This window comes from Trachinotus anak, unplaced genomic scaffold (genome assembly GCF_046630095.1).
Source record: "Trachinotus anak isolate AG129_WGS33_773 ecotype Australia unplaced genomic scaffold, CSIRO_AGI_Tana_v1 ptg000019l, whole genome shotgun sequence".
Lineage (NCBI taxonomy): Eukaryota > Metazoa > Chordata > Actinopteri > Carangiformes > Carangidae > Trachinotus > Trachinotus anak.
The window spans coordinates 4,558,914-4,582,839 of record NW_027273870.1 but is presented as its reverse complement, the minus strand read 5'-3'; the positions used below and the strand labels follow the sequence as shown (position 1 = coordinate 4,582,839).

The 23,926-nt window shown below is 40.0% G+C and overlaps 2 protein-coding genes across 2 annotated transcripts in view; both read left to right on the top strand.

Moving 5' to 3' along the window:
- Positions 1 to 23,421, top strand: part of LOC139635977 (uncharacterized) — a 79,791-nt gene extending 56,370 nt beyond the window's left edge. Inside the window, exons 80-85 of the mRNA XM_071503591.1 lie at positions 21,030 to 21,147; positions 21,231 to 21,320; positions 21,727 to 21,819; positions 21,924 to 22,007; positions 22,999 to 23,143; positions 23,243 to 23,421. Of these exons, the coding sequence (XP_071359692.1) occupies positions 21,030 to 21,147; positions 21,231 to 21,320; positions 21,727 to 21,819; positions 21,924 to 22,007; positions 22,999 to 23,143; positions 23,243 to 23,384 (672 nt within the window). The 3' untranslated portion in view covers positions 23,385 to 23,421. The remainder of the gene's footprint in view (positions 1 to 21,029; positions 21,148 to 21,230; positions 21,321 to 21,726; positions 21,820 to 21,923; positions 22,008 to 22,998; positions 23,144 to 23,242) is intronic.
- LOC139636194 (complement C3-like) lies at positions 134 to 20,934 on the top strand. Its single transcript, XM_071504025.1, has 37 exons — positions 134 to 277; positions 428 to 601; positions 1,620 to 1,818; positions 2,008 to 2,170; positions 2,611 to 2,705; positions 3,852 to 3,940; positions 4,792 to 4,874; positions 4,992 to 5,079; positions 5,230 to 5,332; positions 5,473 to 5,593; positions 6,923 to 7,038; positions 7,361 to 7,507; positions 7,692 to 7,791; positions 7,921 to 8,015; positions 8,145 to 8,336; positions 8,496 to 8,651; positions 9,096 to 9,225; positions 10,068 to 10,142; positions 12,771 to 12,968; positions 13,077 to 13,197; positions 13,301 to 13,389; positions 13,494 to 13,633; positions 14,018 to 14,230; positions 15,590 to 15,653; positions 16,665 to 16,754; positions 16,887 to 17,090; positions 17,208 to 17,283; positions 17,423 to 17,582; positions 17,766 to 17,855; positions 18,414 to 18,564; positions 18,762 to 18,847; positions 19,127 to 19,204; positions 19,315 to 19,470; positions 19,733 to 19,795; positions 19,925 to 20,006; positions 20,604 to 20,694; positions 20,845 to 20,934. Exons 2-36 carry the CDS (start codon positions 507 to 509, stop codon positions 20,642 to 20,644), a joined length of 4,149 nt encoding a protein of 1,382 aa, XP_071360126.1. The 5' UTR covers positions 134 to 277; positions 428 to 506; the 3' UTR covers positions 20,645 to 20,694; positions 20,845 to 20,934.
- Positions 23,422 to 23,926: the final 505 nt, after the last annotated feature.

Genomic DNA, 23,926 nt, shown 5'->3' with positions numbered 1-23,926 from the left:
TTGAGTGACAGGTGGTTAGCAGCATAACATCAGCCAGTAGGTGTCACCTAAGCGAATTCAAGTAGTGTGGTTAATTGACAGAACATGAAGAAGTGTGTGCTCCTGTTTGCACTGGCATTGGTGTCTGCGCTCACCATACTTGGCTTGTTAGCTTAGCTTGCTACATGTAATACTAGATATTGACAGATTACTCAAAATAGTCCTATGCCACAATGCTCAAATGTACAGTACAAAAAGGTAGAATCCAACCATTATTTTTTGGATATTAAAAGGTATATCAAACATTATGTGCCAGCAGATCGAATTTAGCAATCCCAGAACATTACTGTAGACAGTCCCACAAAAATAGCTGGCATTTATCCACCATTATGAAAGAGGACAGTGTAGTTTGTTACCTTGACATTAACTGGTTGAGACTGTACAGTGAGGAGAAAAGCTGCCGCAGGAGGAAGGTAAATGTGTAAAAATAGAGTGCTGCAGAGCAGGAGTCTACAGTAACAGCAGATATGGGATCGGGCAGGACAATGTGTAGGACTCAGCTCTGGCTTTTGGCCTCACTGGCTTTTTTGTCCTTGATGTCTCTGGCTGATGAATCTCCAATGTAAGTAGACCTGAGATTTGTTTTTATTGTACATACAACATTCATTTGTATTTACATTACTGTTAGTGCTTTCTGTCTGCAGGGCCAGACTATGGCTTATGACTCAACCCCTCAGAAGAGACCTTTTATATAAAACTTTTACACGAGTTGTTATGGATATTGTTTGACAGGGTAGAGAAAAAATGTACTTTACTGTAAACTGTAAATTTCAGTGGATGCAATAGTAAGTCCTTTTTATCTTTACAGTCTTATGCAATCAGAAAGGGAAATTAAATTTTAGTGGCAGTGATGCACTTACTGATTAAAGTATTTAATTCTTAAACGTGGTTTAAATGTTTTGGGGTTAGGGTAGGTAGTAAACCAACATTGTACCAAATGTTTCGACAGTATTTCAGAAAATTTCCTAAAGTAGCTGAGAAAAGCTGCAATGGGAGCAACAATAAGGCCAGGTGTAACCTGCATTTGCAGTCAATTTCAGAAAGTTTTACTCAGTCCAGTGTCTTATGTAATGAGAAGCTGCATTCCGGTTTGGACTTTTTGTTACATAAATCAAGGTGCTTTTTTTTATGCTAACAGGCCTAAAAGTTGTTTTGAATTAGCTTTGATTCATTAATCCTGCCACGGTAAACAGAGTCCAGAGCCATGATGAAATGTTTTGTTGATCCAGTGCTGGATCTGATTCAAGATAATCAATAGATCACTAATTGTGTTGTGTAAGTCCATGCTGGAAGCCTTAGCCTAATTTAATAAAATGTTTAATGGTAATTGTCTTATATGACTCTGGATAAACAAGGATGTTATCTGAAACTAGTCTGAGTCAAGGAAGCATACGACCATGAGGTTGTATGTAAATTTTTGTAAACTGGGTGAAAGCAACCTTAAATGCCCTCTAACAATTGCTGAGAAAAGGAAAAGCAAAGCAAATATATTTGCATTGTTCCCCAGTTTGTCAGTGATTCGGTATCCTAACCTTTCTGTACAGTATTATCTGTCTTTCTCTTTCCCCACTGCTCTGCAGGAAGGTGATGTCTGCCCCCAACGTGTTGCGGATAGGAACAGCAGAAAAAGTCTTTGTGGAGTGTCAAGACTGCACCAATGATAATGATTTCACAGTTGAAATCAGAGTATTGAAGTATCCAACCAAATCCAAAAGGCTGGCAACCACATCTGTGAACCTTAACAGAGCAAATAAATTCCAGAACATCGGCCAAATCAACGTAATGTAGAAATAATGAAATATGTGTTACTGTTATTTAATTTTATTTGCTAAATTATATTGGTGCTATGTGTTGGCTGTAGAAGCTGTTTTCTATCATGACATGAAAAAAAGATTTTTAAATTTAGCTTCACTTTTCCCCTGATCCTGCCATGCACTCATTGCTTGTGTCCCTTCATACTGGTTTCAGATCCCCACTGAAGACTTCAGCAAGGATCCCAACATGAAGCAGTATGTCTACCTGCAAGCTCAGTTCCCTGATGTAGAACTGGAGAAAGTCGTCTTAGTGTCCTTCCAGTTTGGCTACATCTTCATCCAGACTGACAAGACCCTCTACACCCCCAACAGTAAAGGTGAGTTGTATCAGTGCTGAGAAACGCACAACAACTCAAACCCTTGTTAAAATTCTTCTGTCCTCTATTTAATTTTGAATTTAATATTATATGTGTATTTTTAAAATATTATCTTAGAAAATATATCATGCCTTCTGTTTTAGAACCACGACATCAGCTACTTTATTTATTTCAACATTCAACAATAGGGGCTTACTGGTGGCCTTGGGGTTTAAGATGTAACCATTACATCCCTGATTTGAGTCTGACCTTGGACTGTTGCATGTCATCCCCCATCTCTCTCATTTCCTGGTTGCTCTGAAACAAATGTTAGAATTTGGAGTGAAGACCAGCTCTGTGAAATCTATAGAAATCAACCCCAAGTGGAAAAGTCAGTTAAATACATATACCATTCTCCAGGCCTTAAATGTAAAGTAACTGCAGTACTGTCTTTATTTCAGTTCACTACAGGATGTTTGCACTGACACCCAACATGGACCCTGTGGGGAGGGATAATGAAACAAGAACAGATGCTTCTATTGCCATTGACATTGTGGTATTGTATTTTGTCTTTTAAAGCACAGAACTAAATGTAAAATTGTAGGACTTAATGTTTTAGAACATTTCCATACTTTGACCTTTGTCTCCCACATGCATCTACTGTATTTTTACAGTCCAAAGTATATGGTCTACAGCGCATGGCAAAAATTTATTGTATTGCGTGTCCATATCCACTTTTGCTTGTTTAACAGTGAAAAAAACAATTGCAGTGCCAGGTTTATGGCTCTATAGGTACACTAGGTATACTCATATGAGTGTTTTGGGCGTAACATGCAATGAACCACTCTGAGTGCAATCTCCCATTCCCTTTAAAAACCAGGCATGCTTACTCCTTGCTGGATTGCTATTTTAATGGCGCAGTGTTTCACACAGAATTACAGTCTATTTGTGCCCAATTTATTACATATTATGACCAGTGAGCTCAGTCATAGGCATACACGTGCAGCAGCTCTGTGCGTCAATTCACTGTGCACAGTACTAAAATGCAATGGCACAAATCCCATCAGAACTCTGAGTGTAAATAAATGTTTGGTTCATTGTGAAAGTGTTGAATGGAAAACAATGGTGAATTTAAGAGACATCCATCCATCCATGGCAATGTTACGCAACACACATGATGCCACAAACAATGCTGCCTCAAGATAGCTATGCACCAAGAATGCACCTAATCACAGCTCATTTTAAGACCAACACCCACATGGGCGCTCAGATGGGTGCAAGTGTATTTGCTATTTAAAAAAGTTGGGCAATGGACGGGAAAATTAAGACTGCATCTGTCTGAAACTAGCAAGGACATTTGCATTTCACTTTGTGCCGCTTTGCACCGGGTGTAAGAAAGAGTCCTAACAGCTTACAGCCACCCTGGCTGCGAGCATTGTTGTCCCTAGAGCCATGCTACTAATATATCTAAAAACCCAAGCACAGAACCCATGTTAGGTTTCATGTCCATCTCTAGAGATATGCATTTCTCCCCCTAGTTAAGCTGCTCATTTAAAATGCAGTCTTTCCCCAGACAGAAAGAGAGAGAGATTTAAGAAACAGTTGATCATAAAGCTGATCTGATGAGCAATGTAGCATGAAATTCATGAATTGATTTGTTAATTGGTGAGGTTCACTGTCATTGAATTGTTCCTTGTTTTAGACCCCTGAAGGCATCGTCTCAGCACTTGGTCCAGTTTCTCTGAAATCAGGCATTCACTCTGGAGATTACCAACTCGGTGAAATTGTCAGGTGAGTATTTAATATTATCTAGTGACCCACAGTTTTATATATTTTTCTTTTGTCTAATGGTGATTTTCCCCTGTTTTGCATGTATAGGTTATATGATTCAGATGTATGGCATTAACAATATTTGCAATACATTTACATACATGGATGCAAAGTGGTTGGCAGTGTCTGGCCTCTCATGAATCTAGTTTTTATTGTGTTGAGCATGTAACTTACACACTCTGCCCCAACATGACAGTTGTTTTCTGACAAATCCGCCACTGTCAGACACAACAACAACAACGCTGGTGTCACTTGTTCTAAATCAGAGGATATTTACATAAAGTCAGGCCTTTTTCAATCTTTTCCTGTAGTTCACAATGAAGAGTTGCAGTTGCTATCCCAGCTAATCTGTATGAGTTATGAATTTCTGTAAACAGAAGACCTTTGGTTTTATAGACCTTGTTTACTAAGTCATAATTACAAGAGTGATAGTGATCCACAACAATAAGTTGCAGGACAGCTAGGTGATAATTTTTTGAAGGTTCATCACAATGAGCTACCCCTGTCACATTATTTTCTATTATCATATATTATATATTATTATTATTTCATACATTATCAATATAAAATATTGCCATTTTAAACATTTACTCCCGACATGTCTGAAAACATTTAAAAATATACTTTGAATAATCACTTTTTACTGAGCTTTCTACAAAATTTGACTTACTGAAAAAGCTTCAAGCTGAAAGCTGAAAACACAAACACAAACCACTAGTGCAATCAATTTTACCTAAAGATCTTTATAAAAGCCAAGTTTTATCAATACAAATACAAATTGTGTGTGTGTGTGTGTGTGTGTGTGTGTGCAGTACCGGACTGTGGAAATTGATGGCCAAGTTCCACAGTCAACCACAGCAGAGCTACTTTGCAGAGTTTGAGGTCAAAGAATATGGTGAGTCAGAGCAGAGGTCGTCTGTACCTGTTCAGCCATTAAAAATCCCCCACCCCTTTTATTTACTTTTGGCCTGATGCTGAACACACAATAAATAAAGTGCATTCAATTTTCCAGTGCTGCCCAGTTTTGAGGTGAAACTGACGCCTTCGAGCTCCTTCTTCTATGTGGACAGCCAAGAGCTCACCATCAATGTCAAGGCCACGTATGAGAAGATTTTTGTTTCTGAATTCAGAGAACATATCTGATTACGAGACTGATAAACTAAAGGGCTTTTTAATTTGATTTAATTTTTATAATTTTTGTTTGTGTGTGTGTGTGTTGGGGGGGGGGGGGGGGGGGGCACGAACTTTAGGTATCTGTTTGGTAAAGAGGTGGATGGGTCTGCCTTCGGTGTATTTGGGGTTAGGCATGAGGGTCAGAAGACAAGCTTTCCCAGATCTCTGCAGAGAGTGACGGTCAGTAAATGCTGTTGTAGCTTCAATCTTGTTTTGCCTTTTATAAGTGCTACAAGTTCTGCCATTAAAATTTAGCAAATTACCAACTGTATGCTATTTCAAAATTTTGTTTATTTTAATTATTTTTTATGTCACATCAGATTAAGAATGGCAAAGGAGTGGTCACGCTGAAGAGAGAGCACATCACACAGACCTTTGAAAACATCCTCGACCTGGTGGGGAGTTCCATATTTATGGCTGTCACTGTGCTAACGGACAGTGGTAAGAAAGAGAGAAAGAGTGTGACTTTGATTGTGTGTGTGTGTGTGTGTGTGTGTGTGTGTGTGTGTGAGTGAAGATGTTTTTTGAATTTGCAGCGCGTTTGTGTATTTGCTTGTGTTGTATTTATAGCCTGCATGCCAGATTGACAAAGATGTGGGCTACCGTACAAAGGCATTAAATAAAAGTACATAATTTACACAGTTTTCACCTGTGAATGTATGTGTCTTCAGTGTGTTTGGTCATGTGTGACGCATACTGATTGAGCAGCAGTCAGTAAGAAAAACTAATAAAGCAGAGACAAATAATCTGGATATGTTCATAATGTGTGGAATGAATGTTTTTCTGTAATGAACTCTACTGTTTTGTTTTCATTTACATTGTCAGAATTGAGTCAAACAAGATCAGCAGGAAGTCAGGAGATGTAAAAGTGCTTAAAACTGCCAAAAACCTAATAATGAGTTTGTGTTTGCATGTGTCCTTGTCATAGACCATATATAAAGATGGACATAGCCTCCATGACATCAGCCATGGGTTTCTGATAATTGGTTTTGAAGCTCAGAGTGGTCTACTCCGCCATCGCAATCTTGGTAGTGTGTGGCTCTCCCTAAGTCTTGGCTAATGAAAAGAGGCAAGAGACACTGGTGCAGTGTGCGCAAAGTTTTTTCCATGTCGGTGCTTGCTGTTTAATAACTATGGCAAGCATTTGCTACCATTGGCATCTGGGCATCTTACTCGAAGGCTAACCCAAGGCTAATTCGTTTGCTGGCTAATTAGCTAGTTAATGAGCTAAGCTAACAAGCCAGGTATTGCAAGTGCAGATACCAATACCTGCTAATTAGTTCTAACATATAAAATAATCACAAAACACAGACTTTGTCTGATATTTGCATGAAGAATCCTCCAAAAGGCACAAACACCACAAACACGGCCAATTAGTCGTGTTTAGTGACTCAAACTAACTGAGGTGGCATCTAGTGGACAGCTATCCAACTATCCAATTCACCGAGAACAGCCACGCCCTTGATTATTCTGAACTTTAAGCTTTGATCAAATTTAAACTTGTGAGTTATATAACAATTCACCCTGTCATGAAGGGTGAAATTAGCTATATAGGCCAAAACCCTTTATTGTACCAGGGTGTAAACATGTTTATTTCCGCTGTGAAGTTGGGCATTTTAACATGGGAATCTATGGGGATGGAGTCATTTTTGGAGCCAGCTTCAAGGGGTCATTTGAAAAACTGCAATTTTTTGCCACTTGTGTGTTGGCTTCATTTTTCAGCCCTGGAGGTTCTTGCTTTATATCTGTACACTGTATATCTTTGCACAGGTAGTGAAATGGCGCAGGCAGAATTGAGAAGTATCCAGATTGTCACATCACCTTACACCATCCACTTCGAGAAAACACCCAAATATTTCAAACCAGGAATGTCCTTTGATGTCACGGTAATGTACACATTTACATGTCTGTAAACTAAAAGTTAGGCTAATTGTCTTATAATATATACAAAATTCACCAGTCAGAACCAATCATACAGGACTATATCCTGACTATATATTATCATACATTTTTAATGACCAATACTGACCTTTCTTCAATGCCGCAGATCATTGATTGATGTGCCATTTTTTTTCAGGTGGTAGAGCTTCTAAAGTTTGCAGCTACCATTTCCATAGTATTGGCATTTCCATAGCATTGGCCTTCAACATGTTTTCATTAGATGGTTGGATGTTTTAACTGTGTGGCTGTTTGCATCTTGGCTAACAGATTGAAGTTGTGAAACCCAATGGCAGTCCAGCACAAGGTGTTGTAGTGGTGATGGATGGAGACGAGATGCAGGGCCTCACTGCAGCAAATGGCATGGCAAGGCTTTCCATCAATACAGTGAAAAATCCTGAACCAATAACAATCACAGTAAGTGTTGTATTTTATTATCTTGACCTTAACGTGATTAAATGGATTTCTTTGCAAATAAAAGAATGTAGATTGATGAAGACTATGATGGCATAGCCGACCTAGACTGTAGATAGTAAATTATCATATGTCATATGACACTTTATGTAACTGTGTGTATACTTACCTGTGTGTTTCATTTTAGGTAAAGACCAATGATCCTCATATTTCACCAGAAAGGCAAGCATCAGCCAGCATGACAGCTCTCCCATACAGCACCAGCAATAACAATTACATCCACATAGGTACATACTAAAATAATATCAGAGAGGTGGCGATGGTGCCGGTAGTGGCAGTGTTGTCAACCTACCTTACAAGAGTTTATTTTCCAAAATCTAGCTCCAATTTCGCTAATTTGAATGTTGGTATGACAGGGGTGGATGCAGCTGACGTAAAATTAGGAGACAACCTGAAGATGAACTTAAACCTCAACAGGCAGGAAAATGCACAAAATGACATCACATACCTGGTGAGAGATGTTCTTCACCTGCGTACAGTATGTGTGTCATGGTCCACATGTTGTGCTGCATGCAACCTGTGTATTACAGGATGCACGCGTGTCGAATAAGTACTGATGTTCGAATTTGTGTTTCACAAGATCTTGAGCAGAGGGCAACTGGTCAAACATGACCGTCACACAACAAGAGGTCAAGTCCTGATTTCCCTGATAGTTCCCATCACCAAAGACATGCTGCCATCGTTCCGCATCATAGCCTACTACCATACATCTGACAATGAGGTGGTATCAGACTCTGTTTGGGTGGACGTCAAGGACTCCTGCATGGGCTCGGTGAGACACACAACGCTGAGTGGGCAAACAATACAGCCACACTCAAACTGATGAAGTTATTTGATTTTTTCACATATACTAGAATGCATATTTTTATCCAGTTGTTTTAGTAAATACAAATCTGCATGTTTCTTGTATTGGTCTGTCTTCTTGTTTTAGCTGAAGTTGGAATCATCAAGACCTGCTCCGTCCTATGAGCCTCGCAAGATGTTTGGTCTGACGGTCACTGGAGACCCAGAGGCCACAGTGGGATTGGTGGCAGTTGACAAAGGCGTCTACGTCCTGAACAACGAGCACCGCCTCACCCAGAAGAAGGCAATTTCTTTATCTTTAGCTTTGAAAATACTTGAATGGGATTTAATGTAAAAATCGTACATATTTTCAATTTTAGGCAATTCTAAAGTACAGATCATTAAACTTATCTGACACACAGTGGATATACTGCATAAGTTAATGTCACTAATGCAACATCATTTAACTTACATAGTGAAGGTATTACGTTTATATAGTGCTTTCATCCTAACCGCTTTCAGATTTTTCCTCTATCCAACCATGTATACACACACAAATGGCAGCAGACCTGCAATGCGAGGTATTGGCTTAACGACTGGGAGCAGTTTGGGGTAGCTCGAGAACACTTCAACATGTGCACATGTGGAGAAGCTGGAAATCAAACCCTGGGATCGATGGACAATATGCTGTGACCTTTGCAGGTTGAATAACTCTGAGTCGTGTCTGTTTGTATTTCTGTGTGCTCAGGTGTGGGACACTGTAGAGAAATATGACACAGGCTGCACCCCAGGTGGAGGGAAGGACAGCATGAGTGTGTTCTACGATGCTGGGCTGTTGTTTGAGTCCAACACTGCTTCTGGGACTCCCTTCAGACAAGGTGACACAGTCTCATTGTTTTTCCTCCTCCTACTAATCTCATTCTCTAAAATCCTGATCTGGCCTACAGGTTGGAGCCCTGAGACAGTCCAGGCTGGGCAAGCATGTGACAGTATGATTGCTTCATCCACCTGTCAAACACACAAACTTTTCCTTCTTTTGCTTTTCATATTGTACCAGTGAAATATCACAGAATAGGAGAAGTGGGTATAGACCTATAGACCTGGGGTTTTCTTATTCATTGTCCTACATTTTGGCATAAGAAGACTGTATGCAGTATATATACACTCAATATATGCACACACAACCACCTGTGCTCTTGTTCGCATAAACATTATGTACACTACATTGGGATTGCTAATATTTGTGCAGGTTTGGTTTGCTGTCCACACATTTTTGGTTCACCCTCACTGTGCTCATATAGAAAAAAGCCCTTTCTCACTTCCCATCTGGCGGTGCAGTTAGTCCACCGTTTCAAAAACAGCTTTTGTGGTTTAGATTCTTAAAGGTAATTTTATTCATTTTTCATTTTAATTTTTTACACCACCAACAAAACTACGACAGCCAGCTGTGGTGATTGTTGCCCACCATGATAAATGAGTTGATCATGATACTATATATTTTGTCAGGGGTGTTAAAAATGTATTCTATCATTATTTTTTTACAATAATTGTTTGTGAAATATTTTAACTGTCCAACATTTCTTTTTATCACAACCAAACTCCATGTGTCTAACCCAATCACTTGCTTTAAAGAAGCGTATCAATTTTACCACACAAAACCCAGGTCTAGTTCCAACCCTGTTGAGCTCTGTAATAGATCTAGTCTTTGTTGTGTTTCCAGAACTGAAATGTCCCACAGTGGCCCCCACCAGGAGGAAACGAGCTACTGGAATAATGAACGTTACAACAAGCTTAGGTAAGAACCACAGCTCTAACCTACCCAATAACCAAACATGCAGTCATATTAAGGCTTCCTCAGTCTGTAGTTGGACATCTTGTGATATCTTCTTTTATTGCATGTCTGTCAGTACTGGGGAGAGGGTTCCTGCTATCTTTCACGCTTTCCTTACTTCAGCCTCAAAGTGAGGTCTGCGAGTGAACCCTGGTGGTCTGCAAGTAGATTGGTTAAAATATCATCTTTTTTTAAATTTAGTGTTTCTGAAAGAGTGACCACAAAGCCAGCTAGTTAATAGTGTATATGTATTTTTTTTTTTAAATAATAAAAATTCAGCTCATATGTAAATTCAATCATTATTATTTGAATTGGCTGTTTTGCATTGTTGTTGGACTTATAGCAATGTAACCACCTATTCACGTAGCAACACCTGCTTACAGTTTGTGTTTTACGATTTCTGTCAAAAATGATCAGCAAGACATTGGAAAGGAAATGTGAATGAAGCTCACAGTTATCCTGCCCTGGGATTGTGGTAATTTTTAACAAGTTAACAGCAGCCTATTAACTATCATACATGGACAATGGACAAAATCATGGACTGGTGGCTTAAGACCAGGTCAGTTAAAAAGAAAATCAAATGAAACCTCCGACACAACAGACACAACAGGCAAGTGTTAGAGGTTTAATGTAGTCACCATGATGAAGACTTGTAGTGCATTTAATCACATCTGGCCAGTGCACATATGTGTGTGGTACATTTGATGCAACTTAAAGAGCGTCACGTGTTACAGTGCAGTGTGTGAGGTGCACTACTCTCTTTTCCTGTTTTCCCATCTCTCTTCACTGTCCTCACCAATTAAGACATCAAAATACAAAAAAAAATATATATATAGTGGAGGAAATAATTATTTGATCCCTCACTAATTTTGTAAGTTTGCCCACTGACATAGAAGCGAACCGTCTATAATTTTAAAAGTAGGTTCTTTTTTACAACGAGAGACAGAATATCAAAAAGAAAATTCAGAAAACCACATTATATAAAAGATATAAATTGATTTGCATTTCATTGAGTGAAATAAGTATTTGATCCCCTGCCAACCATTAACAATTATGGCTCCCACAGACTGGTTAAATACTCCTACTGCTTAGACACACCGAAAAAAACTTGTTACCTGCAGCAAAGACACCTGTGGCAATCAGTCACCTGTATAAAAGACACCTGTCCATGCAGTCAATCAGACTCCAACCTCTCCACCATGGGCAAGGCCAAAGAGCTGTCTAAGGACATCAGGGACAAGATTGTAGACTTGCACAAGACCATAGGCAAGAAGCTGGGTGAGAAAGAGACAACTGTTGGTGCAATTATTTGAAAATGGAAGAAACACAAAATGACCATCAATCGACCTCGTTCTGGGGCTCCATGCAAGATCTCACCTCGTGGCGTATCACTGATCATGAGGAAGGTGAGAAATCAGCCAAGAACTACACGGGAGGAGCTTGCTAATGATCTCAAGGCAACTGGGACCACAGTCACCAAGAAAACCATTGGTAACACACTACGCCGCAATGGATTAAAATCCTGCAGTGCCCGCAAGGTCCCTCTGCTCAAAAAGGCACATGTACAGGCCCGTCTGAAGTTTGCCAATGATCACCTGAATGATTCAGAGAAGTCTTGGGAGAAAGTGCTGTGGTCAGATGAAACCAAAATCGAGCTCTTTGGCATCAACTCGACTCGCAGTGTTTGGAGTAAGAAAAATACTGACTATGACCCCAGGAACACCGTCCCCACCGTCAAGCATGGAGGTGGAAACATTATGCTTTGGGGGTGTTTCTCTGCTAAGGGGACAGGACAACTTCACCGCATTGATGGAAAGATGGACGGGGCCATGTACCGTAAAATCCTGAGTGACAACCTTCTTCCCTCCGCCAGGGCACTGAAAATGGGTCGTGGATGGGTCTTCCAGCACGACAATGACCCAAAACATACGGCCAAGGCAACAAAGGAGTGGCTCAGAAAGAAGCATATTAAGGTAATGGAGTGGCCTAGCCAGTCTCCGGACCTTAATCCCATAGAAAATCTGTGGAGGGAGCTGAAGCTTCAAGTTGCGAAGCGACAGCCTCGAAACCTGAAGGATTTGGAGATGATTTGCAAAGAGGAGTAGACCAAGATTCCTCCTGATATATGCACAAACCTGGTAATTAACTACAAGAAATGTCTGATCTCTGTGCTTGCCAACAAGGGTTTTGCCACCAAGTACTAAGCCATGTTTTGCCTGGGGATCAAATACTTATTTCACTCGATAAAATGCAAGTCTGTTTATGTCTTTTTATTTAAAGTGATTTCCTGGATTTTCTTTTTGATATTGTATCTCTCACTATTTGAATAAACCTACCATTAAAATTATAGACTGTTTGTTTCTTTGTCAGTGGGCAAACTTACAAAATCAGTGAGGGATCAAATAATTATTTCCTCCACTGTATATTGTATTTAAATTCAGATATCTGAGGATAAAGAACATGTTGATCAAACTGACTTGACATGCTTATTTGCCTCTATCTCTAATTTTCCCTGTTTTCACCCCCTCCCCCCTTCTTGCACTGCATTCTTTCTCACATCTGTCTCTCATCCACCACCCTCTTTCTTCCCAGTGAGTCAGTATAAAGGTGAACTACAACGCGAGTGTTGTTTAGACGGCATGAGGGACACCCCCCTTTCATACAGCTGTGAGAGGCGCAGTGACTACATCTCAGATGGTGCAGCCTGTATCGAGGCCTTCCTGCACTGCTGCCAGGAGATGGAAAGGCAGCGAGCTGCGAGCAGAGAGGAAGACCTTCAACTGGCTCGCAGTAAGAGACAGGGACAAGGGATGGAGCAAAAGCCCAGGGTGGTTATTCATGGTCACACTGGTAGTTAAAAAAACAATGAAAATAGTGCCGTTTTTAATGTTACTTCAGGTGAAGCTGATGACAACAGTTACTTGGACAGCAATGACATTGCTTCTCGAACTAAATTCCCTGAAAGTTGGCTGTGGTCAGACATCAAACTGCCTGCTTGCCCTCCACAAACACCCAACTGGTGAGGCAACTGAAACATACACTGATAACTCCATGTATGACACCATTAAAGCTTAAATCTTCCTTTTAGCTCTTTTGAGCCTTAACACTTTACTTTGTTTTAGTGAGTCTAGATCATTTGAGAAAAATGTTCCTTTGCAAGACACACTCACAACCTGGCAGTTCACTGGCATAAGTCTGTCGAGGACGAACGGTGAGGACGCACGTTTGGTGTTTTAATTGTACCTGTCTAATCTCACAAACCAGAGCCTTTTCCTGTTTCATGCCTTGTTTGTTTCCTTGTTTGTTTGTTGTAAGGAATTTGTGTGGCTGATCCATTAGAAGTAATTGTCCGCAAGGACTTCTTTATTGACCTCAGGCTGCCCTACTCTGCCATCCGTGGGGAGCAGCTAGAAATTAAGGCAATCCTCCACAACTACAGCCCTGATCCTGCCACTGTAAGTCAAGGTCATTCAAACATGCCAGTAGGTCCATATTTTGTTATCATGAGCCAATCCGGGGCAAAATGACATACAATATTAGATTGTCATATGACATGTGTATATCTAAAAAGATATATAATATATATCTCTAACAATATATTCAAATAATGAAAGACTTATTTAAGTCACAACTTTACAGAACATTTCTATAGATTTGTTTACACTGCATTCCTCAGTCAACACTGGAACCTGATTTTAGACAGGAATTATTTTTATTCTATACGTAGCCAAAGAGAGTGCCCCAAATTATCAGAATCTGATCAACTTAATGGCAGGTGTTCATCCTTGGTCAACTGCACTTACCCCAGTCTCACTCTCAATCTTTGTCTTGTTTTCAAGGTGCGTGTGGAGCTGCTCGAGGAGCAGCATGTCTGCAGCGCAGCTTCAAAACGTTCACAGTATCGTCAAGAGGTCAAAGTTGGGCGCCAAGCTACACGATCTGTACCCTTTGTCATTATTCCCATGAGGGAGGGACAATATCGCATTGAGATTATTGCAAGTGTTAAAGACTCAGAGCGCAGTGATGGAATTGCGAAGATGCTGCAGGTGGTGGTAAGAGAAACAGGCTGACGTGAGTTCAGAGCATCTCTTCTGTTGTCCACAGCTACAAAATAATGTATGAAGGCCATCTCATTTTCTACCTTACATGTCTGCAGCCGTCTGAAGGTGGCAGGACAAATGTGATGATTAATCTGCAGCCAATGAGAAGTGCCATGCCTAGCACTTTGCACTGTGGCTTCCCTGTTGAAATAGGGCATGGAAACCAACTTCTGTTCCTACAACAGACATCCCAACCACAGTGGTCATCACTAAAGTGGGAGAAAGAAAAATTTATTTTTTTGTCTTTTTGTCTTTGTTGGACGATCAGTGTAGATAGACAGGAAACATGGGGATAGAGAGGGGTTTGACATACAATAAATGTGGGATTCAAACTGTGGACAATGCAGTTAAGTGGTGTGCATCCTAAACATTGGGCTACTGGGGCACCCCCGGGAAAGGGCACTTTTAGTTCATCAATCTCCCAATTTCTTGTAGTTAAATACACATTGAAATCAGAAGTAAAGTTTTATTCCCGAATCGTTTTGTTAATTGTTCATTTATCTCTTGGTTTGTGTTAAATATTTGACGACAACTCTGATTTGATCGTCAAACTTTTACCAACACCTAAAGTTGAATTACTCGAATGTATCCAATCAAATACGATATGAGTGACTAACCAACTTACTCCACCCATCTTATAAAACCACACTTTGTTGTAGTAGGTAGCAGAGAAATAGCATGGCTCAGAGGTGTGTGTTTGCTCAGTCAGCAAAACCTTTCCAAAAGAGTGGGGCTCTGATTTATTATCGTCCTTGTCCACCTCCTCCTGATCAAAGAGTGCCAGCGAAGGAGGTGTAGGTGGAGGCAAACTGTCCTCTATGGCTCTGTATCTCTCTACAGCTAAAAGCTGCATACTCACGCAATTAGTTTCTTTTTTTTTTGTCGTACAAACTTTTCTTTTTGTTTGGTCAGACAGTCTTCATCAAGACCATTACCTTAAAGATGTCCTGTTGAGTTTTTATTCAAACAGTTAAACAAAGCCACTGTCAGAATAGTGTGATATTGACTGAAGGAACGTGTGTATTGCATCACGTGTATGCTCAAGCAGGACACTGTACCCAAAATTATAATTGGAGGCCCAATTATAAAAGCAGTGCTCCATAGCACTACTAGTGGTCAAAAACAACACAGCGCACTTCTAACTGCTAGTTATGTTTTATGCACAATTCAGTGGACTTTGAAATACATGAGTGAATGATTTGAACTTTCCCAAAGACTGTCCCAAGAGTCCCAAACCCAACTTCCAGTTGAAAGAGTTTGCTTGAAACTTGTTGTGATTCCTGATGTTTGTCCTCACTGTTGTTCTTCCAGCCTGAAGGCTTACTGATAAAATGGCCTCAGATTATAACTCTGGATCCTGCAAATAAAGGTGTAGGTGAGTTTACCCATCGAGCAGCAGGTGTTTTGGGAGCTGTCAGATAAATTGACCTTGAATGGTTTGTTAAACTGTGGAACTGCACTGTACTCATCTCATCTCAGTATCCTGTCCCTGAACCACAAGAACCTAAGTTCCGTCTACAATTACTTGTGTTCCTCCCGTTCTCCTAATGGTCCCTTTATGATTGACAATGATGTGCATCCTCATGGTAACCAGTGGAGGGTGCAGTAGCTAAAACCATGTATTCACCCGTAGCATTAAAAGCAGATATTAGTAGTAGTAACTGTAGGTGGACCATCTGTAGAAATTCCAAAAGGTGGTGATAAGCCTCTGTTTTTTTCCAGTCTAGACAACCTGGCAGCCGATTCTGCAAATAACAGATAGTTGCAGTTAGTACAAGCATTAATTGATAGTCCTTGCCACAGGTATTCGACACCAGTGCTTGGAGGACATTTGTTATGTGGGGCTATCATGAGACAGTGGAAAGCGATTGCACAACTAACCTCAAGTCAGTGGCACAGTATTTCACTCTTATTTTAAGGACTGGCTACTTGGCTATTACACACAACCAGAGAGAGCAGAGTGTGCCACAGTGTTTCCCATTCATCACTTAGACTAAAATGGTCCCACCGCAGTTTCATAATGAACCGAAAATTCATTTACACTTCTCATAATACAACATAAAAGATTGAAGTGATCTGGACATGCCCTAAATGCATTTGCGCCGTGTGCTTTAGATCGTGTGCTTTGGACTGTTAAAATAGAGCTTTCTCTGTTTCATAGCTGAAACTTTAGAGTGAACGTCTAAGAGTCGTTTTGTCAGGGCTAGAGAGATGAACATAAGCTATGCAGTATCGATATTGCAAAAGCAATGCACACCTCATGTTTAATGCATAGTTGTTTATATGCATAGTTATTTCTATGTAATGAATGGCCAGTTAATATTAAGTTATCTGTTTATGATTTGAGAACTAATCCCAAAACTTGAAAATTCTTCCTATATTTTAGATGGTAAACAAGACGAAATTATCAACAGTGGACTTCCAATGACAGATTTTCTTCCAAACACACCTACTAGCACACAGATCTCTGTCACAGGTGAGATATGTTCTGAATGATATGTGGGGGCGTGTCTGTAGTGTTACATCAGTAGTTACTGTTGCAAGAGACATGGTCTTCCTTGTTCTCAGTGGCAGATTATCACCTCGCTGGTTGTGGGAATGTTTGCAGGTAGAATGCATGCGAATGCATTGAAGAATGACATCAGTGGGACACCAATGGGTAGTCTCATCTACCAGCCCGCCGGCTGTGGGGAGGAGAACATGATCCACATGACCATGTCTGTCATTGCAACCACATATTTGGACAACACTAACCTGTGGGAACCTTTGACCATTGAGAGACGTAACAAAGCCCTCCAACACATAAGCACCGGTGGGCCCACACAAACGTATTTATTAGCACCATCAATGGATAATATTCTGTTCATAGTTTAGTCAGCTGTCAGTAAAAAGGCTGTGTTTCTTTTGTTTTTTTGTTTGTTTTTTTTAGGTTACCGTAATCAGCTCGCCTATCGTAAAAAAGATGGGTCTTTTGCTGCGTATCTTGATCAACAAAGCAGCACCTGGTGAGGCCTGCCGACGTGCAGGAACGCATACGTAAATGTGTGCACATCTTCCCACTCTGACCCTGACTCTGTGAGGATTTAATGTATTTCATATGCAGATAAATAAAACTAAAGAACTGCACCCTCTCCTCTCTCTTAGGCTGACAGCTTATGTTGTCAAGGTGTTTGCTATGGCCCACAGTCTGGTGGCAGTGCAAAGCAAAGTGATCTGTGACGCCGTCAGGTTTCTGATCCTCAGAGCCCAGCAACCGGAGGGCTTGTTTCGAGAAGTTGGAAGCGTGTCCCACAGAGAGATGATAGTTTGTGCCCTGATTTCATTAACATTGATTCTTCATCTCGATGCCAAACCAAAGACTGTGTCAAAAAGAAACTCGTTGCATATCATCGGCTGTCATCTTGTCTTTATCATGAGATGTTTGATGCTGATAATCGTAATGATGATGATGATGATGATGATGATGATGGTGTGTGTGCATGTGTAGGGTGATGTGCTCGGCAGAGATTCAGATGCCTCCATGACAGCCTTCTGCCTCATTGCCATCCAGGAGTCACGCACAATATGTGATGCAGCTGTGAGTGCCTCGCCTGTCTACAGTGTTTGTTCAGGGTTTTTTTTTTTTTTTTCATTTTTCTACACCTCTTTCATTTCTGCATTTACTAACTTCATACCCCAGTGTTGACTGTAATGAATGGTTTATAAGACAGATAAGAGACGGAACAAACAGGAGCACAGTCAATAAAGCAAGCGAACTTTCATGTTAGAGTAATTAAACAAGCTCACATATTTATTTTCAAGCTGTTCTAGCTACATTTTGTATTTTGTGTTTAGAGATAGTTCTGAGAAAGTCAACTGCTGGATTTTTAGCGCTAGGTCCGTCATAATCGGAGACCAAATTACCATCAGTGCGAATATGAGAGCTAATAAGTGTGTCATGTCTGTAATAAGACTGGTGACCTGTCCATTTACTATCCTGCCTTTCACCCAGTGCAGGTTGGGATAGACTCCAGCAGCTCCAATAGATAGTATAACTGTAATCGCAGCCATTTTACTACCTGTTACAGCTGCTGTCTATCTGTCCTCCTGTTACTCTCCTGCTTCCTTCAGTCTTTCAACTTTTCCTTTTGTCCAGCATCTGCCAGGCAGTATAGACAAAGCAGTGGCCTACCTGGAGAGGCGTCTGCCCAGCCTTATCAACCCTTATGCTGTTGCCATGACATCATATGCCCTGGCCAATGAAAACAAACTGAACCGGAACATCCTCTTCAAGTTTGCTTCCCCAGGTTTCTTCGAATCATGTTCACATACATATTCAGATTCTAAAGATGAATAGATCAGAAGGTGTTGCATATCCACAGATTCTATTATATATATGCTAGAGCCCAGCTGCTGAATATGATGAATCTTGCTGTTCAATACATTTCTTGGCTTGTCATGAGTACAGTACAGTAATACAATCATGTGTCTGTGTTTTTCTTAGAGTTGTCCTACTGGCCTGTACCTAAGGGCCGTGTTTACACACTGGAAGCCACAGCTTATGCTCTTCTGGCTCTGGTCAAGTCCAGGGTGAGCACGACTCACTTACTGTATCTGTGTCACCAGCATGTCATGCTATTAAAAACAATCAGAAGGGTTTTTATCCATAGTAACACACTAAAGAGTGGAAGGTTGGTGAAGACAGGCATTTCCCTGACTGCAAAGCCTCTCACCTTCTACATTTTTCAAAGAACATCATAGTTCAACAGCTATAGCAAAATTGTTTCATTACTTTCACCACAATAATAAAAAAAAAAATCCAAAGCGCAGTTAAAGATTGATTCCAACTATTGCTTTCTGTTAATAAAGGCTTTTAAAGATGCAACATCTGTAGTGAGATGGTTCAACAAACAGCAGCGAGTGAGTGGCGGTTATGGATCAACTCAGGTAATGCAAGACTCTTGTTTTCTGAATACAGAATCTTGTTTTTTTATTGTTTTTTGTGGTGCTGTTTGCAGGTTAATCTGAGCTCAAACTACTCATCATTTTCTCTCCAGGCTACCATAATGGTGTACCAGGCTGTAGCAGAGTACTGGGCCGCTGCCAAAGAACCAGAGTATGATCTGAATGTGGACATCTTGTTGCCGGGCAGATCAAAGCCTGACAAGTACAACTTCAACAGGGAGAACCATTATGCTACAAGAACATCTAAAGTGAGAACACACACACACACACACACACACACACACACACACACACACACACACACACACACACACACACACACACACACACACACACAATCATTAAAGTCATCATTCAGCTTTCTGTATGTTTGTTTCTTCTGCTGATCCCTGTGTGTGTGTGTGTGTGTGTGTGTGTGTGTGTGTGTGTGTGTGTGTGTGTGTGTGTGTGTGTGTCTGTGTGTCTGTGTGTCTGTGTGTTTATTTGTGTGTATATTTTAATTCTCCACAGATCAACAATATTAACCAGGATGTGAAAGTGACTGCCACAGGCACCGGAGAAGCAACAGTCACAGTAAATAAAATCTGTTTTTGTTGACGAGTCCTTTTTAGAGATCAATATTTATTAAGTCACATGCCCATATTATCTTATCACAATGCATCTAATATGAAAGTGCTTTTTTTTTTTTTTTCTGTGTGACAGATGGTGTCGCTGTATTACGCTCTGCCTACAGAGAAGGAGAGCGACTGTCAGAAGTTTAACCTGTCAGTGGAGCTCATTCCAGGTCATTTGGTTTCTGTCAGTTTATTTGTCTTTACTTGTTTGTTCTCATTTTCACAATTTGTCTGCTTGTTCATTTCTTGTCTTTAATGCTCCCCTGATGGGTTGCTCCTCCAGAGAAAATGAATGAGGATGAGAAGATATATAAGCTGAGAATAGAGGTTTTGTAAGTACACAGAAGAAGAAACACCAGCAAAGATCACAGTAAAATGGCTTTCTACAGGACACTTTCTAACCAGCTTAAACCTCTCCATTTCACTTCTTTCCCACTGTTTTTTTTTTTTTTTTTTTGTGTGTGTAATTTCTGTTGTTCTCTTTTAAGTGTTGCCCCTTTGAATTTTAATTGATTTTAATATTTTAACAGATCAGTAACAAACAGTAACTAACTTGAAGGAGTTCTCGTCCATATTTACTCAAAAGTTCATTCTTGACCTTGGAAACAGTGGTCAACAAAATAAAAAATAAAAAATAAAGAAAATACCATTTAAGGGTAAAATATTTGCTATTGCTGTATGCCAGATATTCCCTGTAATATCTTTATAAGGGGCATTTCTTACTAAATCCTTTGTTGTTTTAAATATTCTTTTCATTTCTTGTGCAGGTATAAAGACACGGAGCACGATGCAACCATGTCAGTCCTGAATATTGGCTTGCTAACGGGCTTCACTGTGAACACTAAAGATCTGGACTTAGTAAGTCTCTCACACACACACACACACAAACACACACACACACACACAAAGAGCTGAGCTCACAGTTGTAAAAACTGTTGTAATGTTTTGACACAAATATACAAACATTATGGAACATATGTGCATGTGCGTTTGTGTGTTCGTGCATAGTTGTCCAAAGGACGTGCCCGCACTATTGCAAAATATGAGACGAACACAGTCCTGTCAGAAAGAAGCTCCCTGATCATCTACCTGGACAAGGTAAGACACCAGTCTTTCCCCCCTCTTTCCCTTATCCTCTGACTTGCTGTTTCTCCATTGATCTCTGTCGACCTTTGCTTTGCATCTCTGCACAGGTTTCTCACACACAACAAGAAGAAATCTCTTTTAGAATCCACCAGAAGCTCAGAGTGGGCGTCATGCAACCAGCTGCTGTGTCTGTCTATGAATATCATGACCATCAATACAGTAATAGTGAGTCTCAAAGATACCTTGAAACACGCTAGCTCTGACACACGGACACACATAGCTTTACATATCTTTCCATCTTGTTGCAGAGAGACATTGTGTGAAATTCTACCATCCCGAGAGGAGAGCAGGACAGCTGCTGAGGCTCTGCAGAAATGATGAATGCACATGTGCTGAAGGTAAACGGGATGATGGCTGTCTGAATATATCAGCTGCCTATGCATCAATTTGCCACATCTGAAATTCTTGATGCAACACTTCTGATGGAGGACGTGAACCAAGTATTGATCACTGATTTGGTTTGGCACTTTTTTGTGATGCACTTGTTTTAATATCTGGTGAAGGGGATGGTCATGCAGTATTAGGGATTGTAGCATTTTCATCAGAACTTTCTGTCAGAGGCAACAAGCACCAAAGAATAACTATATATATATATATATATATATATATATATATATATATATATATATATATATATATATATATATATATATAACTATATAATAACAACATACCCATGCACACACACATACACACATGATGCATCTGTGTTTATTTAAGTGGGTCATCTCTGCATATTCCCAGAGAACTGCAGTATGCAGAGGAAGGGCAAAATCAGCAATGATGAACGCACAGCTAAGGTTTGTGAGACTGAAGTGAACAGCAAAATAGATTTTGGTGAGTTCCTGTTTGTATATGTGTTTGTGTGAGAGTAAGGAATTGAGAAAACAAGTAAGCAAGGGAGTAACGGAGGTGACAATCTGCAACTTGTCTGTCCTCAGTGTACAAAGTGAGCGTGGAAGAATTTACAGACAGTTTGTCCACTGACATTTACACAGTGCGGTTACTGGATGTCGTCAAAGAAGGTGGGTTTATTTCCTTTAAACCTTGCATTGTTTCAGCTACCAAAAGGTTTGCTTTCCTCAAATGTTTCACCCAAAGCCCCTTGATGGTGAGATACCAAGTTTCTTTCCCTTTCTGAATTTTGTTAGCACTTTGCAAAAATAACTTTGACCAACCAGGAAGTCTCTAAAACTCAGCAATTACTGAGTGCAGTCAAAGGTATGGGTTTGGTTTTATCTTTGGTTGGGACATTTTTTTGTCAGATGACCAAAATGCCCCTTTATTCTTTATCTCTCTTGTCCCATTCATATGCAATCATGTGCACACATACGCATTGAATGCTTGCTAATATAATTTGCCTGAAACTGGACCTGTATCATGATTTTTCTCTGTGATTTTAAACATATATTTTAGTTTTTTAATAATATAAATCTTTATGGATTGAAAATGACACAAATGTATAAACCCCTGCAGGTGATGTGCTCTTTTATTTGAACCAACTATCTGCGGTGAGCCATTTTCAAATCTCACCTGAGATTCTGTTGCTCCGTCCTTTTTATTTTGTTGATTTTATCAAAAAAAACAAAAAAACTCATTCTTGTATTATTTTTCATTCAGCTCCTGAACTTATGGAAAGATTTTTAACTAGGACATCAGAGCTCACCCTGAAGCTCACCTGTCTGTCTCTGTGATATCAGAGCTTACCTGACATGCATATTGAAGTTCAGGGTTGCCAGATCATAGTAAAGTATCCCCCATATCCCAATTTTTCGTAGATCTTAGTGGTAACACAGAGGGTAGATAAAATGGCAAGATCTTTTGAAATGGGTAAATTCAGCAACACCTTGACATGGGTAGGGACATGTCCCACTGTCCATACACAAATCTAAGCTCATGAATTGTGTTCTCATAACTGAAAGCAAAGATGGTCAGAGATACAAAAATCCCAGTTCGTGATAAACCATAGTTTTCCTTTAAGTATCTTGTCTCTCTTCTCCTATACTTCAATTACAGGAAGTTTTGATGTCGGTCCTCAGGGTAAACTGCGCAAGTTCCTCAGTCATCCACACTGCAGAGTGGCTTTAGATTTAGGCACAGCTAACACCTACCTTATCATGGGCACGTCCAAGGATATTCACAGAGACGAAGAGAGTGAATCGTAAGTTTGTTTTTCCTATGCCTGGTGTGTTCATTCCCCTTGTAATGTTTTCAGCATTTAAACATTTAACTGTTTCCCTGTTTTCTGTTTTTGAACCAGTTACCAGTATGTGCTCGGTGAGAGAACCTGGATCGAGTACTGGCCAACAACAGATGAGTGTCAAGCTGAAGAACACAACACTACATGTACAGGCATAGAGGAGATGGTCCAGCAGTACAGAAGCCGCGGATGTCAGGCGTAGTAAAACTGAAGGAAATAAAATGCTGTTGTTTAAAGTTGTTTTAATTTTGCGTCAGCCTTTTTTAGATTACAGTCCATAATTTACAGTGTAAATATTTAGAACATATGGGGTATCAATAAAATACTTATAGGGCACCGATACTGGGACAAACATGCAAGTACAAGGGAGGAAGACAAGAGGTTGGGGAATAAAAGGGTTAGCAACTGGACAAGTTTTTTTTTTTTTTTTTATGGGTAAAATAGGGTAACAGTGCCTATGGCAGCGAAATTAGAGAGGTGTCATTTATTTTAACTTTCAAAGTAATTGTGAGAGATTAAAATGTTTTAAAATAAGACAATTTATTATTTATGTGCAGTATATTATCAACATGGTGTACATTATTGTTCCTGGGGAACAAATTATTAGGCTTAGCCTGGGAAGAAGGGTTATCTTCTCAGCTATAATTACCTGTATAGTGATAAAATAATGGGTAACAGTATGTCATACTGCCCACATTAACTGCAATGCACACATAGGTTTTTACCTAGTATATGGTATTTAGT

Coding starts and splice junctions, on each gene's coding strand:
- LOC139636194 (XM_071504025.1), top strand. CDS start 507: ATGGGATCGGGCAGGACAATGTGTAGGACTCAGCTCTGGCTTTTGGCC. Junction 5,080..5,229: donor ACCATCAATGTCAAGGCCAC/GTATGAGAAGAT, acceptor CACGAACTTTAG/GTATCTGTTTGGTAAAGAGG. Junction 5,594..6,922: donor CACTGTGCTAACGGACAGTG/GTAAGAAAGAGA, acceptor ATCTTTGCACAG/GTAGTGAAATGGCGCAGGCA.